The sequence below is a fragment of the Tachysurus fulvidraco genome, chromosome 1 (assembly GCF_022655615.1).
Source record: "Tachysurus fulvidraco isolate hzauxx_2018 chromosome 1, HZAU_PFXX_2.0, whole genome shotgun sequence".
NCBI classification, from domain to species: domain Eukaryota; kingdom Metazoa; phylum Chordata; class Actinopteri; order Siluriformes; family Bagridae; genus Tachysurus; species Tachysurus fulvidraco.
The window spans coordinates 46,032,253-46,053,670 of NC_062518.1; the positions used below are offsets into that span (position 1 = coordinate 46,032,253).

General features: G+C 44.4%; 1 protein-coding gene across 1 annotated transcript in view; it reads left to right on the forward strand.

The window, feature by feature from the left end:
* Nucleotides 1-21,418, forward strand: part of LOC113633966 (obscurin-like) — a 580,831-nt gene that overhangs the window by 519,892 nt on the left and 39,521 nt on the right. Inside the window, exon 18 of the mRNA XM_047823084.1 lies at nt 20,754-21,044. Within this exon, the coding sequence (XP_047679040.1) occupies nt 20,754-21,044 (291 nt within the window). The remainder of the gene's footprint in view (nt 1-20,753; nt 21,045-21,418) is intronic.

Here is a 21,418-nt window from a genome sequence, read left to right on the forward strand (position 1 = left end):
TGTAGACTTACAATCTCAGTTAGATGCTGTTATGTTTCAGTTGTGTGAACTTTAATTGTTGTGTGAGGAGATTTATGGATGAAATGTTGATCAATTAAATAAATCCATCATGATCAATTCACTGCTGTTAAACTGTTGTCTTTTCATTGTCTAAATGTTTGTCTCCTGCTGGAACATTAGAATTTCTGACATGTGATTAATAAAGTTTTATCTTAAAGTTAGATAACTGGATCCTGCAGTATTATTCAGTGTCAGTAGAGGATCTCAGTGCAGTGAAGGTCAGGAGTAAATAAGGAATCAAACAGTGTTATTACTCTTTCTGCATGTCTACACACTGGTACACTGATGTACAGCACTAACACAACACTGTAAATATATCAGGAAGTCAACATTACAGACAATAACAAGATACTTATGAAGTGAAGTACATGGTTTCACTGTAAAACTCTGATAGAACATCATAAGTGAAAGAGTAAGAAATAAATCACTAACACAGTCTACAGAATTGGGGTGAATTGTTGCTAGTTGTCTGTAGTGAAGAACATCACACACTTCTAAGAGACAGTAACATGAAATTTGTTTCTTGCATGTTATACTGTATTAATATTAAATCCAGATTGTTACTGTGAGATCATGCTACTATCACCAGTAGCCAGCAGAGGGCAGCAGTGGTGCACATAGTGACAGAAGGAGAACAAATTGCAGAATTCTCCAAGTTGATTAAACTGGATTTCCTGCACCTTGTTGACACTGATGAAGAAAGTGCAGCAGCATTAATATCATAAAAGAGAGGAGTTTAAAGGCCCTTAAATGTCTAAGGTGGTGAGGACATTTCACACCATCATAGACAGTAACTTGACAGGAAGCATCACGGCCTGGTTTGAGAACAGCACCAAACAGGACAGACGGGCTTCTCCAGAGGGTGGTGTGATCAGCTAAGCTCTCTGCCCTGTAGTTATGCTATAGTAAGCTTTGCTGGACCCCAACTATGTGTGTAACAAACTCTTCTCTCTGTTATAATAATCAGATTGTGGTTCTGCTCCTTGAAGGCAAATTTAAAAAAACAAGAAGGAGCTTCTTTCCACAGACCACTCAGTCCCTCAACTAGGACAATACCTAGAACTCAGACTTTTCTTCAGCTGTAAGTAATGCCGGTGTTATGTCCAACTCTGTTTGGGGATCTGTTTCCCACCTGACCCCACCCCATGGCCTCGCCCCCGTCTATACTTTCTTCCAAAAGTCTACAATATTCAAAATAAATCTTCATTCACAAAAGGTAAGCATTTAGCTAATGTTAGTTATTGACCATGAGGGGGAATTAAACTAGCTAAAAAACATCATGAATGTTCTCCCTGGTAATAGTATGGCAGGAGTGAAACACTGCGACGAACTCCGTAGTCGCATAACTGCAGGCGTGAAACTAGGGAACAACCTCCTAGGACCTCCAAATACACCAAAGGGCCAAAGCAGCAACAGAAAAGGTAGTAGACAGTAAGTCTACCTCAAAAACCCCTTGTATCGAGACAACTTCAGGGTTACCGGCAGCACATACTGACACAAGTGGGGCATCCTCTAAACTGGACAACAGTCTCTTTCACCTATGAGAAACTCTGACATCTTCATATATAGCACTCATCACTCTAGCCACTGATATAGTGTCCATGGTGGATGAAAACTCTGCTATAACACCCTTACAGGCTGGAGATTCCCCTGAAAAAGGCGTAAAATCCTCACCACTGGATCCATAGTTAGGTCGGCTGTTCTGTCACGAGCGTAGAATGAAGAGGCAGAAGATCCAAAAGCAGGTGAAGATTTTATTATAAACAAAGAATGATGGGATGAGACGAGACAAGACGAGATGAGAAACATGAGACAAGATGAAAAACAACCAATGAACACATGATACATAAAGTAGGACTTGGGGTCAAGGAAGCAAGAAACAGATATCAAAATAAAAGACATAGAAAACTAAACACAAAACATATGTTACACATATAAACATTATGCTAGAACATTATGCCATTACTTGACAGGTCAGAACGGTTTGGGTGGCACAAGAGGGACATGATATTAGGCAGGTAGTTTCGATGTTTTTTTTTTTTTTTTTTTTTGCACGTTTGTCACACTTTAATCTTTCAGGTCATCAAACAAATTTAAATATTAGTCAGAGATAACAAGTAAACACAACATGCAGTTTTTAAATGAAGGTTTTTATTATTAAAGGAAAACAAAATCCAAACCCACATGGCCCTGTGTGAAAAAGTGTTTGCTCCCCCTGTTAAAACATAACTGTGGTTTATCACACCTGAGTTTCTTTAGCCACACCCAGGCCTTATTACTGCCACAACTGTTTGCAATCAAGAAACCACTTAAATAAGACCTGACAGACAAAGTGATGTAGACCAATTGATCCTCAAAAGCTACACAGCACAGTGGTGAACCTTCCCAGGAGTGGAAGGCTGAAAAAAATTACCCCAAAATTGCAGCGATGACTCATCCAAGATGTCACAAAAGACCCCACAACAACATCCAAAGAATTGCAGGCCTCTCTTGCCTCAGTTAAGGTCAGTGTTCATGACTCCACTGTCACGATGTGACACGGTGAGACAAAGGCGAGTGAGGATCCAAATGCAGTTTAAGGTTTTTAATAAACAAAACACAAACAAACAGGCAGGCAACGCGGAACAAACAGGAAACAGGAAACGGGAACATGGACATGCACACACCAACAACGACCAACAACATTGAAGTGAACAGACAGAGTATATATGGTGAACGAGAACCAATCACAAAACAGAGACAGACAAGGACTAAGACAAAACACCTGGGGAAGAGATTGAATGTAATTAGTGTCCATGGTAACAGATAGGTGGGCGGGGTCAACAATTAACATCAGGGAGAGACGGCAGACAGAAACAAGGGGAAAACACAGACAGACACATTACAGAGCCCCCCCCCCCCCCCTACGAGCGGCTTCCAGACGCTCCCAAGTCCACAAAACCCAGTTCAGGCGGGTGGAGCGAAGGCGCAACCAGGGTGGGAGGGCGGGTCGGGTTCGTGTAGTGGTGGCGCCCGCCGAGCAGGAGGCCGGGGTGGCGCCAGCCGAGCCGGAGGCCAGGGCGGCGCCGGCAGAGCAGGAGGCCAGGGCGGCGCCGGCAGAGCAGGAGGCCAGGGCGGCGCCGGCAGAGCAGGAGGCCAGGGCGGCGCCGGCAGAGCAGGAGGCCAGGGCGGCGCCGGTAGAACAGGAGGCCAGGGTGGTGCCGGAGGCAGAGCCAGAGACCAGAGCAGGACCGGAGACCAGGGTGGTGCTGGAGGCGGAGCCAGAGACCAGAACGGAGTTGGCAGCCAGGGTGGTGCTTTGGGCCTATGAACAGGGACAGGAGGTAGAAGGGCTGGCAAGTCCAGCGAAGCAAAACACAGGAAAACAGAAACATGCATAGGTTCAGGCCAGGCAGAGAGTTCAGGTAGTTTGGGTGTCATGATGTCGACCGCGTTCTCTGACTCAGTCATTTCGGTCGACCCGGCTGAGTCGGCTGGTTCCGTCAGCTCGGCCGGTTCCTTCGACCCGGTCGGTTCCGTCGACCCGGTCGGTTCGGCAGGTTCCGTCGACCCGGTCGGTTCCGTCGAGCCGGTCGGTTCCGTCGACCCGGTCGGTTCCGTCGAGCCGGTCGGTTCGGCAGGTTCCGTCGACCCGGTCGGTTCCGTCGACCCGGTCGGTTCGGCAGGTTCCATCGACCCTGCGGAGCAGGGGGCCAGGGCGGAGCCGGCAGAGCAGGAGGCCAGGGCGGAGCCGGCAGAGCAGGAGGCCAGGGCGGAGCCGGCAGAGCAGGAGGCCAGGGCGGAGCCGGCAGAGCAGGAGGCCAGGGTGGTGCCGGAGGCAGAGCCAGAGACCAGAGCAGGACCGGAGACCAGGGTGGTGCTGGAGGCGGAGCCAGAGACCAGAGCAGGACCGGGGACCAGGGTGGTGCTGGAGGCGGAGCCAGAGACCAGAACGGAGTTGGTAGCCAGGGTGGTGCTTTGGGCCTATGAACAGGGACAGGAGGTAGAAGGGCTGGCAAGTCCAGCGAAGCAAAACACAGGAAAACAGAAACATGCATAGGTTGAGGCCAGGCAGAGAGTTCAGGTAGTTTGGGTGTCATGATGTCGACCGCGTTCTCTGACTCAGTCATTTCGGTCGACCCGGCTGAGTCGGCTGGTTCCGTCAGCTCGGCCGGTTCCTTCGACCCGGTCGGTTCCGTTGACCCGGTCGGTTCGGCAGGATCCGTCGACCCGGTCGGTTCCGTTGACCCGGTCGGTTCGGCAGGTTCCGTCGACCCGGTCGGTTCCGTCGACCCGGTCGGTTCGGCAGGTTCCATCGACCCGGTCAGTTCCGTCGACCCGGTCGGTTCGGCAGGTTCCGTCGACCCGGTCGGTTCGGCAGGTTCCGTCGACCCGGTCGGTTCCGCAGGTTCCGTCGACCCGGTAGGTTCCGTCGACCCGGTCGGTTCGGCAGGTTCCATCGACCCGGTCAGTTCCGTCGACCCGGTCGGTTCGGCAGGTTCCGTCGACCCGGTCGGTTCGGCAGGTTCCGTCGACCCGGTCGGTTCGGCAGGTTCCGTCGACCCGGTCGGTTCGGCAGGTTCCGTCGACCCGGTAGGTTCCGTCGACCCGGTCGGTTCGGCAGGTTCCATCGACCCGGTCAGTTCCGTCGACCCGGTCGGTTCGGCCGGTTCTGTCGACCCTGCAGGTTCCGTCGACCCGGTCGGTTCGGCAGTTTCCATCGACCCGGTCGGTTCCGTCGACCCGGTCGGTTCGGCAGGTTCCGTCTACCCGGTCGGTTCCGTCGACCCGGTCGGTTCGGCAGGTTCCGTCGACCCGGTCAGTTCCGTCGACCCGGTCGGTTCGGCAGGTTCCATCGACCCGGTCGGTTCCGGCGACCCGGCTGGTTCCGGCAACCCGGCTGGTCCAGCTGGCGGCTTAGGGATGCCGGCCGCCCGAGCCGACCTCATCGGGGTATCCGCCAGTTTGGAGACCAGCCGGTTAGCACGGACCTCAGCCGAGCTCGCCGGAACGGTAGCCATGGGAACTGGCTCAATCACGGATGTGCACGGGACTGGTCTGGGCGGAGGCACTGTGGAGCATTCGGGCGTCCGTGGCTGATTCCACTCTGTGGCCCACGGATCCCGATGCTTGCTGCCCCCCCCAAAAAAATACTTACGGCCGGCTTCCGTCTCTACAGTGCTCAAGGTTAGCGTGGACCCGTCCAGGAGCAATGCCAGGTTGACGAACTCTGAGAATGTTTTGATCTCCCGGGTAGACGGCATCAGATACCGCAGTATATCCCTTAGTCCATGCTTAAAAATGTCTTTTAGGGCTTCTCCCCAAAGTTGACCTCATTGCATAGGTCCACAAATACCTCCGTATACTCCTCAACTGGGGCGTCCTCCTGACGTAGGCAAAACAGGAGTTCTGCTGGATCCATTGGAGGTTGGTCGTTCTGTCACGATGTGACACGGTGAGACAAAGGCGAGTGAGGATCCAAATGCAGTTTAAGGTTTTTAATAAACAAAACACAAACAAACAGGAAGGCAACGCGGAACAAACAGGAAACAGGAAACGGGAACATGGACATGCACACACCAACAACGACCAACAACATTGAAGTGAACAGACAGAGTATATATGGTGAACGAGAACCAATCACAAAACAGAGACAGACAAGGACTAAGACAAAACACCTGGGGAAGAGATTGAATGTAATTAGTGTCCATGGTAACAGATAGGTGGGCGGGGTCAACAATTAACATCAGGGAGAGACGGCAGACAGAAACAAGGGGAAAACACAGACAGACACATTACATCCACCATAAGAAAGAGACTGGACAAAAAATTACCTGCATGGCAGAGTTCAAAGATGAAAATCGCTGCTGAGCAAAAAGAACATAAAAGCTCATCTCAGATTTACCAGAAAACATCTTGATGATCCCCTTTTGGGAAAATACTGATGAAGACTGATGAGACAAAAGTTGAACTTTTTGGAAGGTGAGTGTCCCATTACATTTGGCGTAAAAGTAACACTGCATTTCAGAAAAAGAACATCATACCAACAGTAAAATATGGTGGTGGTAGTGTGATGGTCTGGGGCTGTTTGGTCAGGAACTGGAAGACTTGCTGTGATAAATAAAACCATGAATTCTGCTGTCTACCATAAAATCCTGAAGGACAATCTGTGGCTATCTGTTTGTGACCTCAAGCTGAAAAGAACAGTCAAAGTCCTGACCTGAATCCTATTGAGAAGCTGTCGCATGACAAGTTATCGCAAATGCTTGATTGCAGTTCTTGCTGCTTATGGCAGCACAGCCAGTTATTAGGTTTAGGGGGCAAACACTTTTTTTGCACAGCACCATGTAGGTTTGGATTTTGTTTTCCCTTCATAATTAAAACCTACATTTTAAAAAATGCATGTTTTTGCTTGTTTTATATTTCACTTATATTTCAATTTGTTTGATCTAAAACATTAAAGTGTGACAAACATGCAAAGAAATAAAACATCAGGAAGAGGGTCAACACTTTTTCACACCATGGTAAGTCTAGTTTCTCTTTCAATCTCTCTCTCTATTTTTGTTCCCTCTCTCTATAAGCAAACAGGAAGTGGTAAAACTTTAACACACACCACTGCTCAGTCAGTCATTAGAGGGACAGGATGGAGCTCAGTCCACTCCCTGTGATGCTCTGTGAGTAAATGTTCTCTTTGTGTCTTCATTACAGTGAGTGATGGGGTATAAAGTTGTTCATCTGCAGTCTGAATGTCCTGAGTGATGATCTTATTGTGTGATTAGGACATTGTGTGTACTTCATCATGACTGTTCAGGTGGATCAGTGTCTCCATATCTGTTATGAGAAGGGTTTAGTTTGATGTGTAAATACTCTCAGTAACTATGATAGTTCAACAGGTAAGAGTACAAGTAGGGCAAGTTTAACACACAGGGTTTAAATCATATAATGGTAGTTAGTCTGTATTGTCTGAATCTGTAGTTGATGGTTCTCTTCTGGTGGTGTTTCCTTTATAGATAAATATTTAAAAAAAAAAACATGTTAGCATTAACTAGCAATTTTAATTAAAGTACTTATAACCTAGATTTCCTTTTTTGTTACTATTATGGTCTGTGCAGAAGAACATGTTCACTCTATTGCGCTTTAGTACCAAAGTAATGCACAGCACATTTAATAAAAATAAATACAAATCATTATATATTAATGATCACTGTTATTATTATTATTATTATTATTATATTGTTATTGTTATTATGTAAATAATTAAAGCAATAAATGTGCAGAAACAAACTGCAAACACTTTAGTCCTGTACACACACAGAGCAGTGACACTGTTAGAGGCCTGAGAGCAGGTCACAGTTTGTTGGTGCAAATTTAGGTGTGAAGAAGCGGATGTGTGAAAAAAGGGTGTAGGGGGTGAAGATGGACGTGTAAAAGCAATAACTAATAATGTGGGTAAATTTAACTAACATCACTGAACTCTTTTAAACTAAAAGGTGTCCAAACTGATAAACAGAGAATATAGCTTATAACCTACAGTAACATTTCTGTTATTATTATGGTCTGTACTGTGAAGCATCTCAGTGCAATAAGTTTATCACCAAACTATTGTCTAGTATCATTTACTTATTTGTGTCAAATCTATCAAAGAATTCTACAGAAATAAACACTTCTCATTAGCCTTGTACACTGACACACAGGGAAAAGACAGTTTTTTTAGAGACCTGAAAACACAGACAAGTGCACAGTTGTGGTTTAGCTTCTTTCTTTTTTTACTGTAAATTCAGTGTTGTGAGTTCAGCAGTGAAGAAGGGGAGGAGGCGTGAAACTGAAAATATTTGCATGTTGCATGTATTCAAGATGTTGGTGCTAAATTCTGAGCCTTCCTCCTGCATCATACAGTAAATAGTATATACCCCATCTTCACACTTATCAGCCAACTTGTTCCCCACATTCTTCTTTATTCTCTACAAGCACTCAGTCTCCTCCAACCAAGTGATTCCCGTTCAGTGAGATTGTTGCTGCTCAGCTGAAGGATGTTTCTGTGCAGTTTTCATTGCAGTCTTGATGCAGGATAACGAGGACTTAGCATCCGAATCATAATCAGGCACTTGAGTACTTTCATCAGTTGCTTAATAATGACATCATCTGCCAACTTAGGGACATGTCCAAGCATAAAGAAGAAAGGTGCATGGCTTGGAGTTTCATGGACAGTGATTTCAGTTTCCATGTTTAACTTTTTTTTACTTTTTCGATTTTGGTGGAGATCCTCCACAGAGATTCTGATATTTTTCTTGGCACAGGTTTTTGAGCACTGTGCTTTGTTATATGGTGTAGTGTAATGCTGGAATTAACCATTATAAGTTAGTATATTCTGTTCATAAATGGACCAAACTTCAGACAATCCACAATTGGTATTAAGGGATGAAATATATGTCAAGAAAACATTCATAGACCACCATGAGCAGCCTGAACTGTTCACATAAGGCAGGTTGGGGTCATGGATTCATGCTTTTGTCACTAAATTCTAATTATCTACATTACATATGTCAGACTCAGGCCCGCGGGCCAAATTTGCAAGATCATATCAAACGTGCATCACAGCTGGCTCGCCACATGCTCCACTAATACTGCAAATCCCAGAATGCCTTGTCACTGTATTGACGAGTAGTCTTTCATAGTCACAGACAGCAGGTGCCCCTCATTCTCTGTTGATAGTCGTTACCAACCATGCTACAGTCACATTTGGCAAGTTAATTCCACCCTCCACAAAAATGGCCAAACGAAAGATGGACAATAGGAGCTTTCAAGACAGGTGGGAGGCAGATTATCTGTTCATGAATATAAAGGACAGACCTGTTTGTCTTGTGTGCTAACGGAGCTAAAGTGTCTGTAACGAAAGAATATAACATAAGACGACACTATGACACGGAACATTATGAGAAGTATAAGGACCTGGATGTAAAGCAGAAGCTCCAGAAGGCGGAGGAGATGAAAAAAGTCTGGTTTCCTGACAGACTATGTTCATGAAAGCAAAATCAAAAAGTGAAGCTGCTGTAAAGGCTGTAAAGCTTTATTGTGATTTATTGCAAAATCTGCCTGACCCTTTAATGAAGGAGAGTTTGTCAAAAAGTGTATGGTTTTTTAAACGTGAGCCTTTCCAATCCATCCTGAGAATTTCCTCAGCTCAGAGCCCGACCCCAGACATTGATGAACTTGCATCTAAGAAAAGATGCCAGGTATCTGGCTTAGATCAATGTGCAGAGTAAATCAGAGTGTAGCAAACTGAGTTTGAATATATGTTTTCTTTATGCACTTTTTCTACTCCAAGGCATGAACTGTTAATAGTCGAAAAGTTGGATTTTCATTGAATGAAATTATTATTTTTGGATGTTTTGTTGTTGGTTTTGAAAAAGATCCACTTCAAAAAAGAACTTAAAATGATACAGTGAGAGGCATAATTTATTTTATTTATTTAAATAAGAAATGAACACCACTGATGTGTCTTTTATTTCAAATTTAATTTCTTATGTGTTTGTGATATCAAGCTCTGCTTGTTGCAAATCCTGTGTTCAAGCAGAACTAAAGTTTATTTCCATATGAAAAAGGTTGAACATTACATATCAGTTGCAGTTAATTGTTCAATAAATATTCAGTTTTGCCCATGACTTTATCTCAGTTTTATATTTTGGCACACTGTGAATTTGAGTCTGACTCCCCTGATCTACATCATGAAACAGAAATCATGGTTCATCAAACCTGACATCCTTTTTCATACCTTTAACTGTACAATTTCTATGAGCCACTTACACAAGCTCATACTGAACCATTACCATCACAGAGCAGGTGTAAGATACGAGCCTCTAATTAACACAGTTTTAAAAAAATTAAACACATTATGACATTAGTTAGAATTGCTGTGGCACAGAGGTAAGAAATCTACATGAGAATTAATTATATGATATAAAATATTACATTTAATTCATTAGGAATTTCTGCTTCACGGTCCTGACTTCTGGTTGACTGAACCAAAAGATGAGACAAAGAGGGAGTGGAAACACCTTTAAAATGAGAAAATAGACCAGAATCTCTTACTCCAACAAGAGTGTAAAGACCTTTAATAAAACCTTTTCACACAAAAAAGCCTGATCAATGACCAATTAGAAAGTAAAGAAATAGTAAAGGCCCTTCCTGTTTAAATTGTATTAAGTGTACTATAACTGCTATCACTTAATCAAAATAAAACCTCTAGCAGTCTGGACACACTTCTCTGTCCTCTCTAACCACACTGCTGAAAATGTCATGCATGAAAATCATTCAAAAATACAAGTGAGATGTATCCTTATTGCATGAAAAATTGCATGCCTTGTTAAAATGATCCAGCTAGGATGTAAAAATAATTATGACTGGTGTACTGTTGAGGCAATTAATACTTTTTTGGATAAAATAAAAGGAAAAGCAGGTGAAGAAAAGTGAGTGATTATTTCCCCCGACCTTGACAAGATTGTCTTTTCTGTGATGCTGTAATGTGTCTGTCTGTGTTTTCCCCTTGTTTCTGTCTGTCGTCTCTCCCTGGTATTAATTGTTTTGCTCCGCCCACTCATTGCTCACCATGGACACTAATCACATTCCATCTCTTCCCCAGGTGTCTTGTCTTTGTCTCTAATCGTCTCTGCTTTGTTATTGGCTCCTGTCCACTATATCTACTCTGTCTGTTCACTTCCCGGTTGTTGGTCGTTGTGTGTTTGTGCTTGTGCTTGTGCTTGTGCTTGTGCTTGTGCTTGTATTTGGTCTGTGTCGTTCTCTGTTCCTGTTCAGTGTCCCGATCTGTTTTGCCTGCCTATTGTTTGTTTGTGTTTTGTTTATTAAATCCTTAAACTGCACTTGGATCCTCAATCGCCTTTGTCTCACCGTGTCACACCGTGACAGAACGACCAACCACATGGATCCAGCAGAAATCCTGTTTTGTCTACGTCAGGAGGACGCCCCAGTTGAGGAATACACAGAGGTATTCTTGGACCTGTGCAACGAGGTCAACTTTGGGGAGAAGGCTCTCAAGGACATTTTTAAGTACGGACTAAGGGACATCCTGCGGTATCTGATGCCGTCTACTCGAGAGATAAAAACATTCTCAGAGTTCGTCAACTTGGCGTTGCTCCTGGACGGGTCCACGCTGAGCGTGAGCAGTGTAGAGACAGAAGCCGGCCGTAAGTATTTTTTGGGGGGGGGCAGCAAGCATCGGGGTCCGTGGGCCACAGAGTGGAATCAGCCACGGATGCCCGAATGCTCCACAGTGCCTCCGCCCAGACCAGTCCCGTGCACAGCCGTGATTGAGCCAGTTCCCATGGCTACCGCACCGACGAGCTCGGCTGAGGTCCGTGCTGACCGGCTGGTCTCCAAACTGGCGGATACCCCGATGAGGTCGGCTCGGGCGGCCGGCATCCCTAAGCCGCCAGCTGGACCAGCCGGGTCGACGGAACCGACCGGGTCGACGGAACCTGCCGAACCGACCGGGTCGAAGGAACCTGCCGAACCGACCGGGTCGAAGGAACCTGCCGAACCGACCGGGTCGACGGAACCTGCCGAACCGACCGGGTCGAAGGAACCTGCCGAACCGACCGGGTCGACGGAACCTGCCGAACCGACCGGGTCGACGGAACCTGCCGAACCGACCGGGTCGACGGAACCTGCCGAACCGACCGGGTCGACGGAACCGACCGGGTCGACGGAACCTGCGGAACCGACCGGGTCGATGGAACCTGCCGAACCGACCGGGTCGACGGAACCGACCGGGTCGATGGAACCTGCTGAACCGACCGGGTCGACGGAACCTGCCGAACCGACCGGGTCGACGGAACCGACCAGGTCGAAGGAACCGGCCGAGCTGACGGAACCAGCCGGGTCGACCGAAATGACTGAGTCAGAGAACGCGGTCGACATCATGACACCCAAACTACCTGAACTCTCTGCCTGGCCTGAATCTATGCATGTTTCTGTTTTCCTGTGTTTTGCTTCGCTGGACTTGCCAGCCCTTCTACCTCCTGTCCCTGTTCATAAGCCCAAAGCACCACCCTGGCTGCCAACTCCGTTCTGGTCTCTGGCTCCGCCTCCAGCACCACCCTAGTCTCCGGTCCTGCTCTGGTCTCTGGCTCCGCCTCCAGCACCACCCTGGTCTCCAGTCCTGCTCTGGTCTCTGGCTCCGCCTCCAGCACCACCCTGGTCTCCGGTCCTGCTCTGGTCTCTGGCTCCGCCTCCAGCACCACCCTGGTCTCCGGTCCTGCTCTGGTCTCTGGCTCCGCCTCCAGCACCACCCTGGTCTCCGGTCCTGCTCTGGACTCTGGCTCTTCCTCCGGCACCACCCTGGCCTCCTGTTCTACCGGCTCCGCCCTGGCCTCCTGCTCTGCCGGCTCCGCCCTGGCCTCCTGCTCTGCCGGCTCCGCCCTGGCCTCCTGCTCTGCCGGCTCCGCCCTGGCCTCCTGCCCTGCCGGCGCCACCCTGGCCTCCTGCCCTGCCGGCGCCTCCCTGGCCTCCTGCCCTGCCGGCGCCGCCCTGGCCTCCTGCCCTGCCGTATGAGCCTGCCTCAGCGGGCGCCACCACTACACGAACCCGACCCGCCCTCCCACCCTGGTTGCGCCTTCGCTCCACCCGCCTGAACTGGGTTTTGGAAGCCGCTCGTAGGGGGGGTTTCCCCTTGTTTCTGTCTGCCGTCTCTCCCTGCTATTAATTGTTTTGCTCCGCCCACTCATTGCTCACCATGGACACTAATCACATTCCATCTCTTCCCCAGGTGTCTTGTCTTTGTCTCTAATCGTCTCTGCTTTGTTATTGGCTCCTGTCCACTATATCTACTCTGTCTGTTCACTTCCCGGTTGTTGGTCGTTGTGTGTTTGTGTTTGTGCTTGTGCTTGTGCTTGTGCTTGTGCTTGTATTTGGTCTGTGTCGTTCTCTGTTCCTGTTCAGTGTCCCGATCTGTTTTGCCTGCCTACTGTTTGTTTGTGTTTTGTTTATTAAATCCTTAAACTGCACTTGGATCCTCAATCGCCTTTGTCTCACCGTGTCACACCGTGACAGATGCAGGCACAAAAAGTGAGCAGTTATAAAGAACTCTCTAAGCAGAAACATTTTTGTGTTAAAAAATAATAAATCACAGTAATTGGATGAGACAAATTGATTCAAAAAGAAAGGCTATTGAGAGGGATATCAAAATAAACATGCTATTCTTTACTTCTTTCTTCACTGTTTCTTTCCTCTCTGTATGTTTGAAATTACATTATGGCTAGTGTGATCGCAGTTTTGATCTAGATGTATGAAACACACTCAGACTCAGAGGTGGTGGTAAAACCAAAGAAGTAAAGACAGAATATTATTTTGCTGCCGCAAAAGGCTTCGTCCTTACATTGCAACTGTCAGGACTCAGCCTGGACTGTTGGCCATGTGCCTTTTGTTTATATTCCTTGTCACGTGTCTTCCCCGCCTTCGTCTGCCCCTCCCTGTCTCCACACCTGTTCCTAATCGTGTCTCATTGTCTTTTGTATTTAACGGTGCCGCGTTGCCTTGTGCAGCACAGAATCAACTGTTGTCTTTGTCCTGTCTTTAGTGTGTGTTTTGTTTCATGTGTTCCGTTATTAAATCCTGTTATTTTTTGCCATCCTGCGTTTTGGGTCCCTTTTATCCAGCGTCATGACAGATGATTCCGCCGCATCAAGACCCAGCAGGATGGCTGTAGCTCGGACCGGCTTATCGTGGGAGTATTTTTGTTTTTTTCCCCCTGGTTTGGTGACATCGGTCTGCATTTTTTCGGTGAGGGCATCCGGTTTCTCCGCGGGGGGCGCTGCCTCATTTCCAGGTTGCGGGCCATGTCGCCAGCCCGATTTTTGTTTTGGTTTTTCAGTGTTCTGTGACATCGCCCCACATTTGTTCGGTGGGGGGCGTCGCTTCACATTTGGTTTCCGTGGAAAACGTTGCCCCACTTCCTGTCCGTGGGGGGTGTTGCAGGCCCGTGTTTTGCCCCGTATTGTGGATTTTCTGTTTTGTGGACGATTTCTGGGGGCTGGGTTTGCCCCCCCTGCTCGGCTGTGGATGTCGCTCGTTCCCCCTGCTCGGCTGTGGACGTCGCTCATTCCCCCTGCTCGGCTGTGGATGTCGCTCGTTCCCCCTGCTCGGCTGTGGACGTCGCTCGTTCCATCGTGTCTCATTGTCTTTTGTATTTAACGGTGTCGCGTTGCCTTGTGCAGCACGGAATCAACTGTTGTCTCTGTCCTGTCTTTAGTCTGTGTATTGTTTCATGTGTTCCGTTAATAGACCCTGTTTTTGCCATCCTGCGTTTGGGTCCCTTTTATCCAGCGTCATGACAGCAACGTCTACACAGTGAAGAGGCAAATTCTAGTGTTTCAGCTCTCTCTTTTGTATCCTGTGTTTGTGTGTGTATCGGTGTGTGTGTGTGTATCTGTGTGTATGCGTGTGTGCGTGTTTTCATGCACACTCCCTGGTTACTGAAGATGTATGCCTTTGAATTATCACCTCAACAAGTTAAATTTCCTGAGTAAGATTTAATCTTGTGTGTTCTGTGTGTCTAAAATGTGCTGTGTTCATTAATAGACTGAAAATTCTCCATATTTACGTCATGTCCTGTTTCTGTTCCCTTTTTAGTGCTGATTTCACTCATACCAGTGGTCCAGGCTCAAAGTGAGTTTTATATATAGTTTATCTTTATATTGTCTCCATAATTAAATAGTTTTAGTGCTAAGAAGGTTGTGTATAATTTGTTCCCTGTTTATTAATGTAGTTTTTTAGATCTAACCAAAGGATGTCATCAGATTTGAATAAATAATTTTACACACAAATAGTTTTATGCTGCTTAAATTTCTTAACATATTAAATATAAAACAGCACAAGTTTAACCCTCCTGTAATCTTCCCTGCTTTTCTGTGCAATTTAGGAGCACCGAGTCAAACTGACTTGGTCTGATTTTGTGGCTTTTAAAAATTGAGCAGTAAAATGTTTACAAAATATTAACATATATTTTGCACACAATTTGTAATATCTGGTATAATAAACCTCATTTATATACAATAAATAAAGTAAAATAATAAAGCAGAAATTATGAATTATTTTCACTATATGATTTGATGAAATATTACAGACTAAACACCGGGTGTGTGTGTGTGTGTGTGTGAAGCTTATTGGTAGATCAGGTGTTGCCCTCTGCTTTTTTTTATGGAGGCCCAATGAAATGCAATGTCCATTGCTTGTGTGTGTGGTGTGTAAGTGTGTGTTTGGGTGCATGTGTTTGTGGACATTGTGTGCGTGTGTATGTATGTTCATTGCACTGGAAAGGGCAAGAATGTGACCAATTGCCCTACTAAATGTGGCCAGAGAAACACAGGTGTAATAGGCAAGGCAAGGCAAGTTTATTTGTATAGCACATTTCATACACAGAGGTCATTCAAAGTGCTTTACATAGAAATTAGAAAACAGTTTATAAAAGAAAAAAAGAAATATATATGAAAAATAAGAGACACAATAAAATAATAATAAAAACAAATAACAATTAAAGAAAATAAATGTGATTTTAATAAAAACAGTTTAAAATATGTTAAAAAGAATAAAACAGGAGTAAAAGTGATTTGGATAAAAAGTGCAGTCAGTGTGAAGCAGCACAGCGCGCATTCAGTAAATGCAGAGTTAAACAGATGTGTTTTTAATCTTGATTTAAAAGTGTCTACTGTTGAAGCACATCTGATCTCTTCTGGAAGCTGATTCCAGCTATAGGTGGCGTAATAACTAAATGCTGACGCACCTTGTTTTGAGTGAACCCTTGGTATCTCTAACTGACCTGATCCTAATGATCTGAGTCGTCTGCTTGGTTTATATTCAATTAGCATATCTGTAATGTATTTCGGTCCTAAGCCATGAAGTGATTTATAAACCAGTAACAATACTTTCAAATCTATTCTAAATGTAACTGGAAGCCAGTGTAAGGACCTGAGGACTGGAGTGATGTGCTCAGATTTTTTTGGTTCTGGTCAGAATTCTGGCAGCAGCGTTCTGTATGAGCTGCAGCTGTCTAATGGTCTTTTTGGGGATCCCAGTAAGGAGTCCATTACAATAATCCACCCTGCTGGTGATGAAAGCATGAACAAGTTTCTCTAAGTCCTGTCTTGAGACAAAACATCTAATTCTGGCTATATTTCTGAGATGGTAGTAAACTGATTTGCTTATCGCTTTCACATGACTACTGAAATTAAGATCAGACTCTAAAATTACACCAAGATTTCTGACTTTATTTTGTGTCTTTAGACCCCTAGAGTCAAGGTGTGTGTTAACCTTGAGAGTTTCATCTTTATTTCCGAATACAATGACTTCGGTTTTGTCTTTGTTTAACTGGAGGAAGTTTTGATGCATCCGACTGTTAATTTAATCTTAAATAGAGAGTCAATGGGGCTGTAGTCATTAGGGGACAGGGCTAAGTATATCTGGGTGTCATCTGCATAGCTGTGGTAAGCAATTTGGTTCTTTTTCATAATTTGACCAATTGGGAGCATATACAAATTAAAGAGAAGTGGTGCAAGAATTGAGCCCTGTGGGACTCCACATGTCATGGATGTCCACTCAGATTTATGGTTACCTATGTTCACATAGTAACCTCTCCCTTTTAGGTATGATTTAAACCATTTGAGGACCATCCCAGAAAGCCCTACCCAGTTTTCCAGTCTATGTAAGAGTATGGTGTGATCTACCGTGTCAAAGGCAGCACTAAGATCTAGTAGCACCAGCACTGATATTTTATCTGAATCAGAGCTTAAGCGAATATCATTTATTATCTTTATGAGCACTGTCTCCGTGCTGTGATGCTGGCGGAAACCAGATTGAAAATTGTCCAGATAGTCATTTGAATTTAAGAATTTGTTCAGCTGATTGAAAACAACCTTTTCAATGATCTTGCCTATAAAAGGAAGATTTGAGATTGGTCTGTAGTTGCTAAGTATGGTTTTGTCTAGGTTACTCTTTTTTAGGAGAGGCTTAACAACTGCCGTTTTTAGGGACTCTGGAAAAGTGCCTGTGAGCAGAGAGGTATTTATTATTTTTAAGAGGTCAGTTTCTAAGCAGTTAAGTACCTTTTTGAAAAAGGATGTGGGGAGGGTGTCAAGGCTGCAAGTTGATGCTTTAAGATGTACTGTTTCTTCCAGGGTTTTTATATCAATTATGTCAAATTCTGAGAAAATAACAGATTTTTGAGGTTGTTGTAGTGAGGTCTGACTGACCACATTGCAATATGAGGTCGTATTGATTGCCATTCTGATATTACTGATTTTCTCAGAGAAAAAGGTTGCAAACTCATTGCATTTGTTGTCAGAGAGCATTTCAATAGGAACTTGATTTGGGGGGTTTGTTAGTGTCTCTACAGTAGCAAAAGGAGTGCGAGTGTTGTTTATGTTGTTGTTTATAATGTTTGAGAAGAAGATCTGTCTAGCTGTGCCTAGTTCTACATTGAAAGCACGAAGACTGTCCTTATAGATGCTATAATGTACTTCAAGTTTTGTTTTCCGCCACATACGTTCAGCTTTTCTGCATGTTCTTTTCATGCTCTGTACCGCTGTTGTGTTTCTCCAAGGTGCTTTACGTCTGCCAGTGATCATCCTGACCTTTACTGGAGCTATACCATCAATAACATCTTTAACTTTTAAGTTAAAATTTTCAAGGAGAACATCAACAGAGTCTGCTGATATGTTTGGCAACATTGATATAGCATTCATAAATACCTCACTGGTGTCTTCATTTATGAACCTTTTTTTGACATAGACAGGTCTAGCATCAGTGGCAGGACAGATCAATAAATCAAAGTAAACACAGAAATGGTCTGATAGCGCTTCGTCCTTGATAACAGTGGATGGAATGTTTAGACCCTTGCTAATGAGCAGATCAAGAGTGTGTCCCCTATTGTGTGTAGGACCTTGCACGTGCTGGGTCAGATCAAAAGTGTTTAAAACATTTAACAGTTCAATTGCAGTATTGTTTTCTGCATTGTCTATATGAATGTTGAAATCTCCAGCAATAACAAAATAATCAAATTCAGAGGAGATTGTTGATAAAAGTTCTGTGAATTCATCAACAAAAGTTGGGGTATATTTGGGAGGCCTATAACTAATTGTAAACAGAATGCGTGGTGTACCTTTTAGAACAGTACACAGATATTCAAAAGACTGGTAATCACCAAGTAACACTTGCTTGCATTGAAAGGCATCTTTGAATAAAGCAGCTATTCCTCCACCTCTTCTAACAGCTCTACAGACACTTATAAAAGTAAAGTGGGGTGGGGCTGATTCATTGAGGACTGTAGCGCTGCAGCTGTCATCTAACCAGGTTTCATTTAGAAACACGAAGTCCAGGTTGTTAGTGGTGTTAAGATCGTTAACTAAAAATGATTTGTTCTTTAATGAACGGATGTTCAGAAGTGCTAATTTAACAGTAACTGGTTTTGGCCCTGTATCCATCTCAGAATGACGTCTTAAAGGCCGTAGATTAGATAGAGTTGTCGTGCGGCTGGAGAGGGCCTTCGTCTTTCTATCACATATCAGGACAGAGATAGGGAAAGCTAAAGGGACATTGGGCTCCCACTTGTTCTGAAAACATTTCTGATTGTTACTGCTGCCATAGCGGGGACCCAACACATATCAGTTACCAGTGCTGTTTGCAGATGAGGGCTGGTGTGATCCCTGACGTTGAGGCAGAGGTCGGAGTGCCCTCTCAGATGGAGGGGGAGGGCAGGCTGGGCCCGGAGGCTTTGGTGGTTGTGGAGCCCGCCGTTTCTTGGTTGGTATTTGGGGACTCGCAGCAATAGAGTGGGAAAGCTTAGTTCCAGCAGATACCAGTTTCTCCATTTTCTCTGAAAAGCACAGAAGTGGTGATGTTGAAGAGAGGGAGACAGAGTGTGATGACATCAGCTGTGATTCTGGTGTTCCTGGAGGCTCGGGTGTGTTATCTTGTTTTTCCTGGTTGTTATCCACAAAAACGTCCTTGGGTGTTGATTCACCATCCAGCTGTAGTGAGTTCTGTGGGCAGGGCTCAGCCTGAGCTGTGTCTGTGAACAGTAGTTGTTGTGGCTGCGGAGTTTTATCCTTGTCAACTGAATGTCCATCCAGTTGTTGGTGTGAAATCCTGTGGTCATTTATCCCATTCAGGAGTGGACTGACACACTCAGCTGATGAATGATGAAGGAAGAAAAAAAATATTGTCTTTAAGCAACTTAGCACCTAGTTTGTTTGGGTGGATACCATCTCTGTTAAAAAGTTGCCTTTGACTCCAGAAGATATTAAAATTGTCAATGTAATTCAGTCCTCTCATGGTGCAGGTTTTTTGCAGCCATGAATTTAAACGTAGTAGCTGAGAAAACATATTTGTTCCTCTGGCTGGGAGAGGTCCACTGATGAATGATTGAACTTTCAGTCTTGCAAGTGTTTCAAAAAGTTCATTGAAATCCCTCTTGAGGAGCTCAGATTGCTCTTTCCAAATATCATTCTTTCACACATGTACAGTATGACATTCTGACTGAGAGACTCATGTTTCATCAGAATGTTGTAAAGTTCCTTGTTAATATCTATTTTCAAGCCGTACAGGGGGTGGTGGAATACCAATATTAGCTACTCGAGCTGGACCCATATCTGGGGTAGATGATGCTAATGCAGCACCTTTGGGTCTCGCACCCTGTTTATGCCATCGGTTTGTGTCCTCAATTACTTTAAATTTCTCTGAGCTCACTATGACCTGTTTAGAAGCATTAGGTTCACAGGACTCACCAGCTTTATGTTGAGAGGGACCACGATGAAGCTCTGCTGTATGTTCTGGCAGGGTCGGCAGCACCACAAGTAACTTTGTTTCGAGAACTGCAATCTTTTGTAGAAGTCTGTGGCAGTTTGAGCAGCAGGTGGATTGAGATCCAAAAGAAGGCATTTTCTCTTCTGTTTGAGTGTGGGCAGCTGTGTTGTCCTGATTTAGGATTGTAAACTCCCGGTAATAGCAGACTGGTAGACCGCTATGACAAATTCCCCAAGTTGTTGAATATTCCAAATATCAATATAGTTTCAGGAATTTGTAGTTTCAGTGTGAGTGCCCAATTGTTTAGTTAGAGCACTGTGCTGAACTGCTGGTAGTTAAATCAAAAGCTAAAAGCGAAAAAGCAAAAGTGCAAAGCACAGAGCGCAAGTAAAAGCGTCCGAACAGTAGCGAAGCAGGAGCGAAGTATGATAATAAAATATTTTTATGAACAAATAAGACAATAAAAATAGATATAATTAATTTTACTTGCAAAGTGCATCATTTGGAACAATCCATGTCATTTTCAGGCAAGTATATGTAAGAAAACAAATGGATGTATTTCATGTCATTAATGTATTTTAAGACATTTAAATATGTAATAACTTTGTCTGCTGTCGACTCTATAAAATGTGTGAACACTCAGATTTAATGATGATGTGATACACAGGAACATCCCAGACATTTTGACCACTGCTCTCTGATTACAAAGTGAATTAATTATAATTATATCTAAAATATACTGAATATCAGCCGTGTAAGAAAACATACAACTGTAACATCTTGTATTAAATGTTAAATATAAATGTTAGTTTTAGACACAAAGCATCTGTTAGACACAGTGAATCTACTGCTTATGTTGTAAAGTGTAAAGCAGCTCTGACACCTTCATCATTTCACACCAACAGTAAAACCCAAACCGACTGTGAGAGTGAATCCTCAGAGCTCCGTCTACACTGGAGACACCGTCACTCTGAGCTGTGACCTGCAGCAGGGGACTGGATGGGAGTTTTACTGGTACAAAAATAATCAGGAGTTACAGAATCTGAACAGTGAACAAGTGAACACACTTAAAGTGACAGTCGATAATGCAGGAGAAACAGAGTACAAGTGTCAAGCATACAGGAGAAACTACTATGACTACTACTATGAGTACTACTACACAGAGCTCAGTGATCCTGTCAAGATTACAGTGAGAGGTATGTCATTATTTTTTCCTCTTTTCATCACAGGTTTGTTAGAAGGCGTAAACATTATTGTTTAATTATTTTGAAATTCCTTGTTATTCCAGACTATTCAGAATAATCTCAAAATACATATGTTTAAAAGTATTTGTCATTTCTGACTGGTGAGATCCAAAAACATTTTGTTTAACTCACACACACACACACACACACACACACACACACACACACACACACACACACACACACACACTATAACTGTTTTCTGACATGTAAACGTCTTCAGGAGAGAAAAGTTTATATTTTGTGGTTCTGTATTTTTTATATTTATTTATTAAAATATAGATTAAATTAAATCTTGGTGAGAAAACGTCTGTAAGTGAGATGTT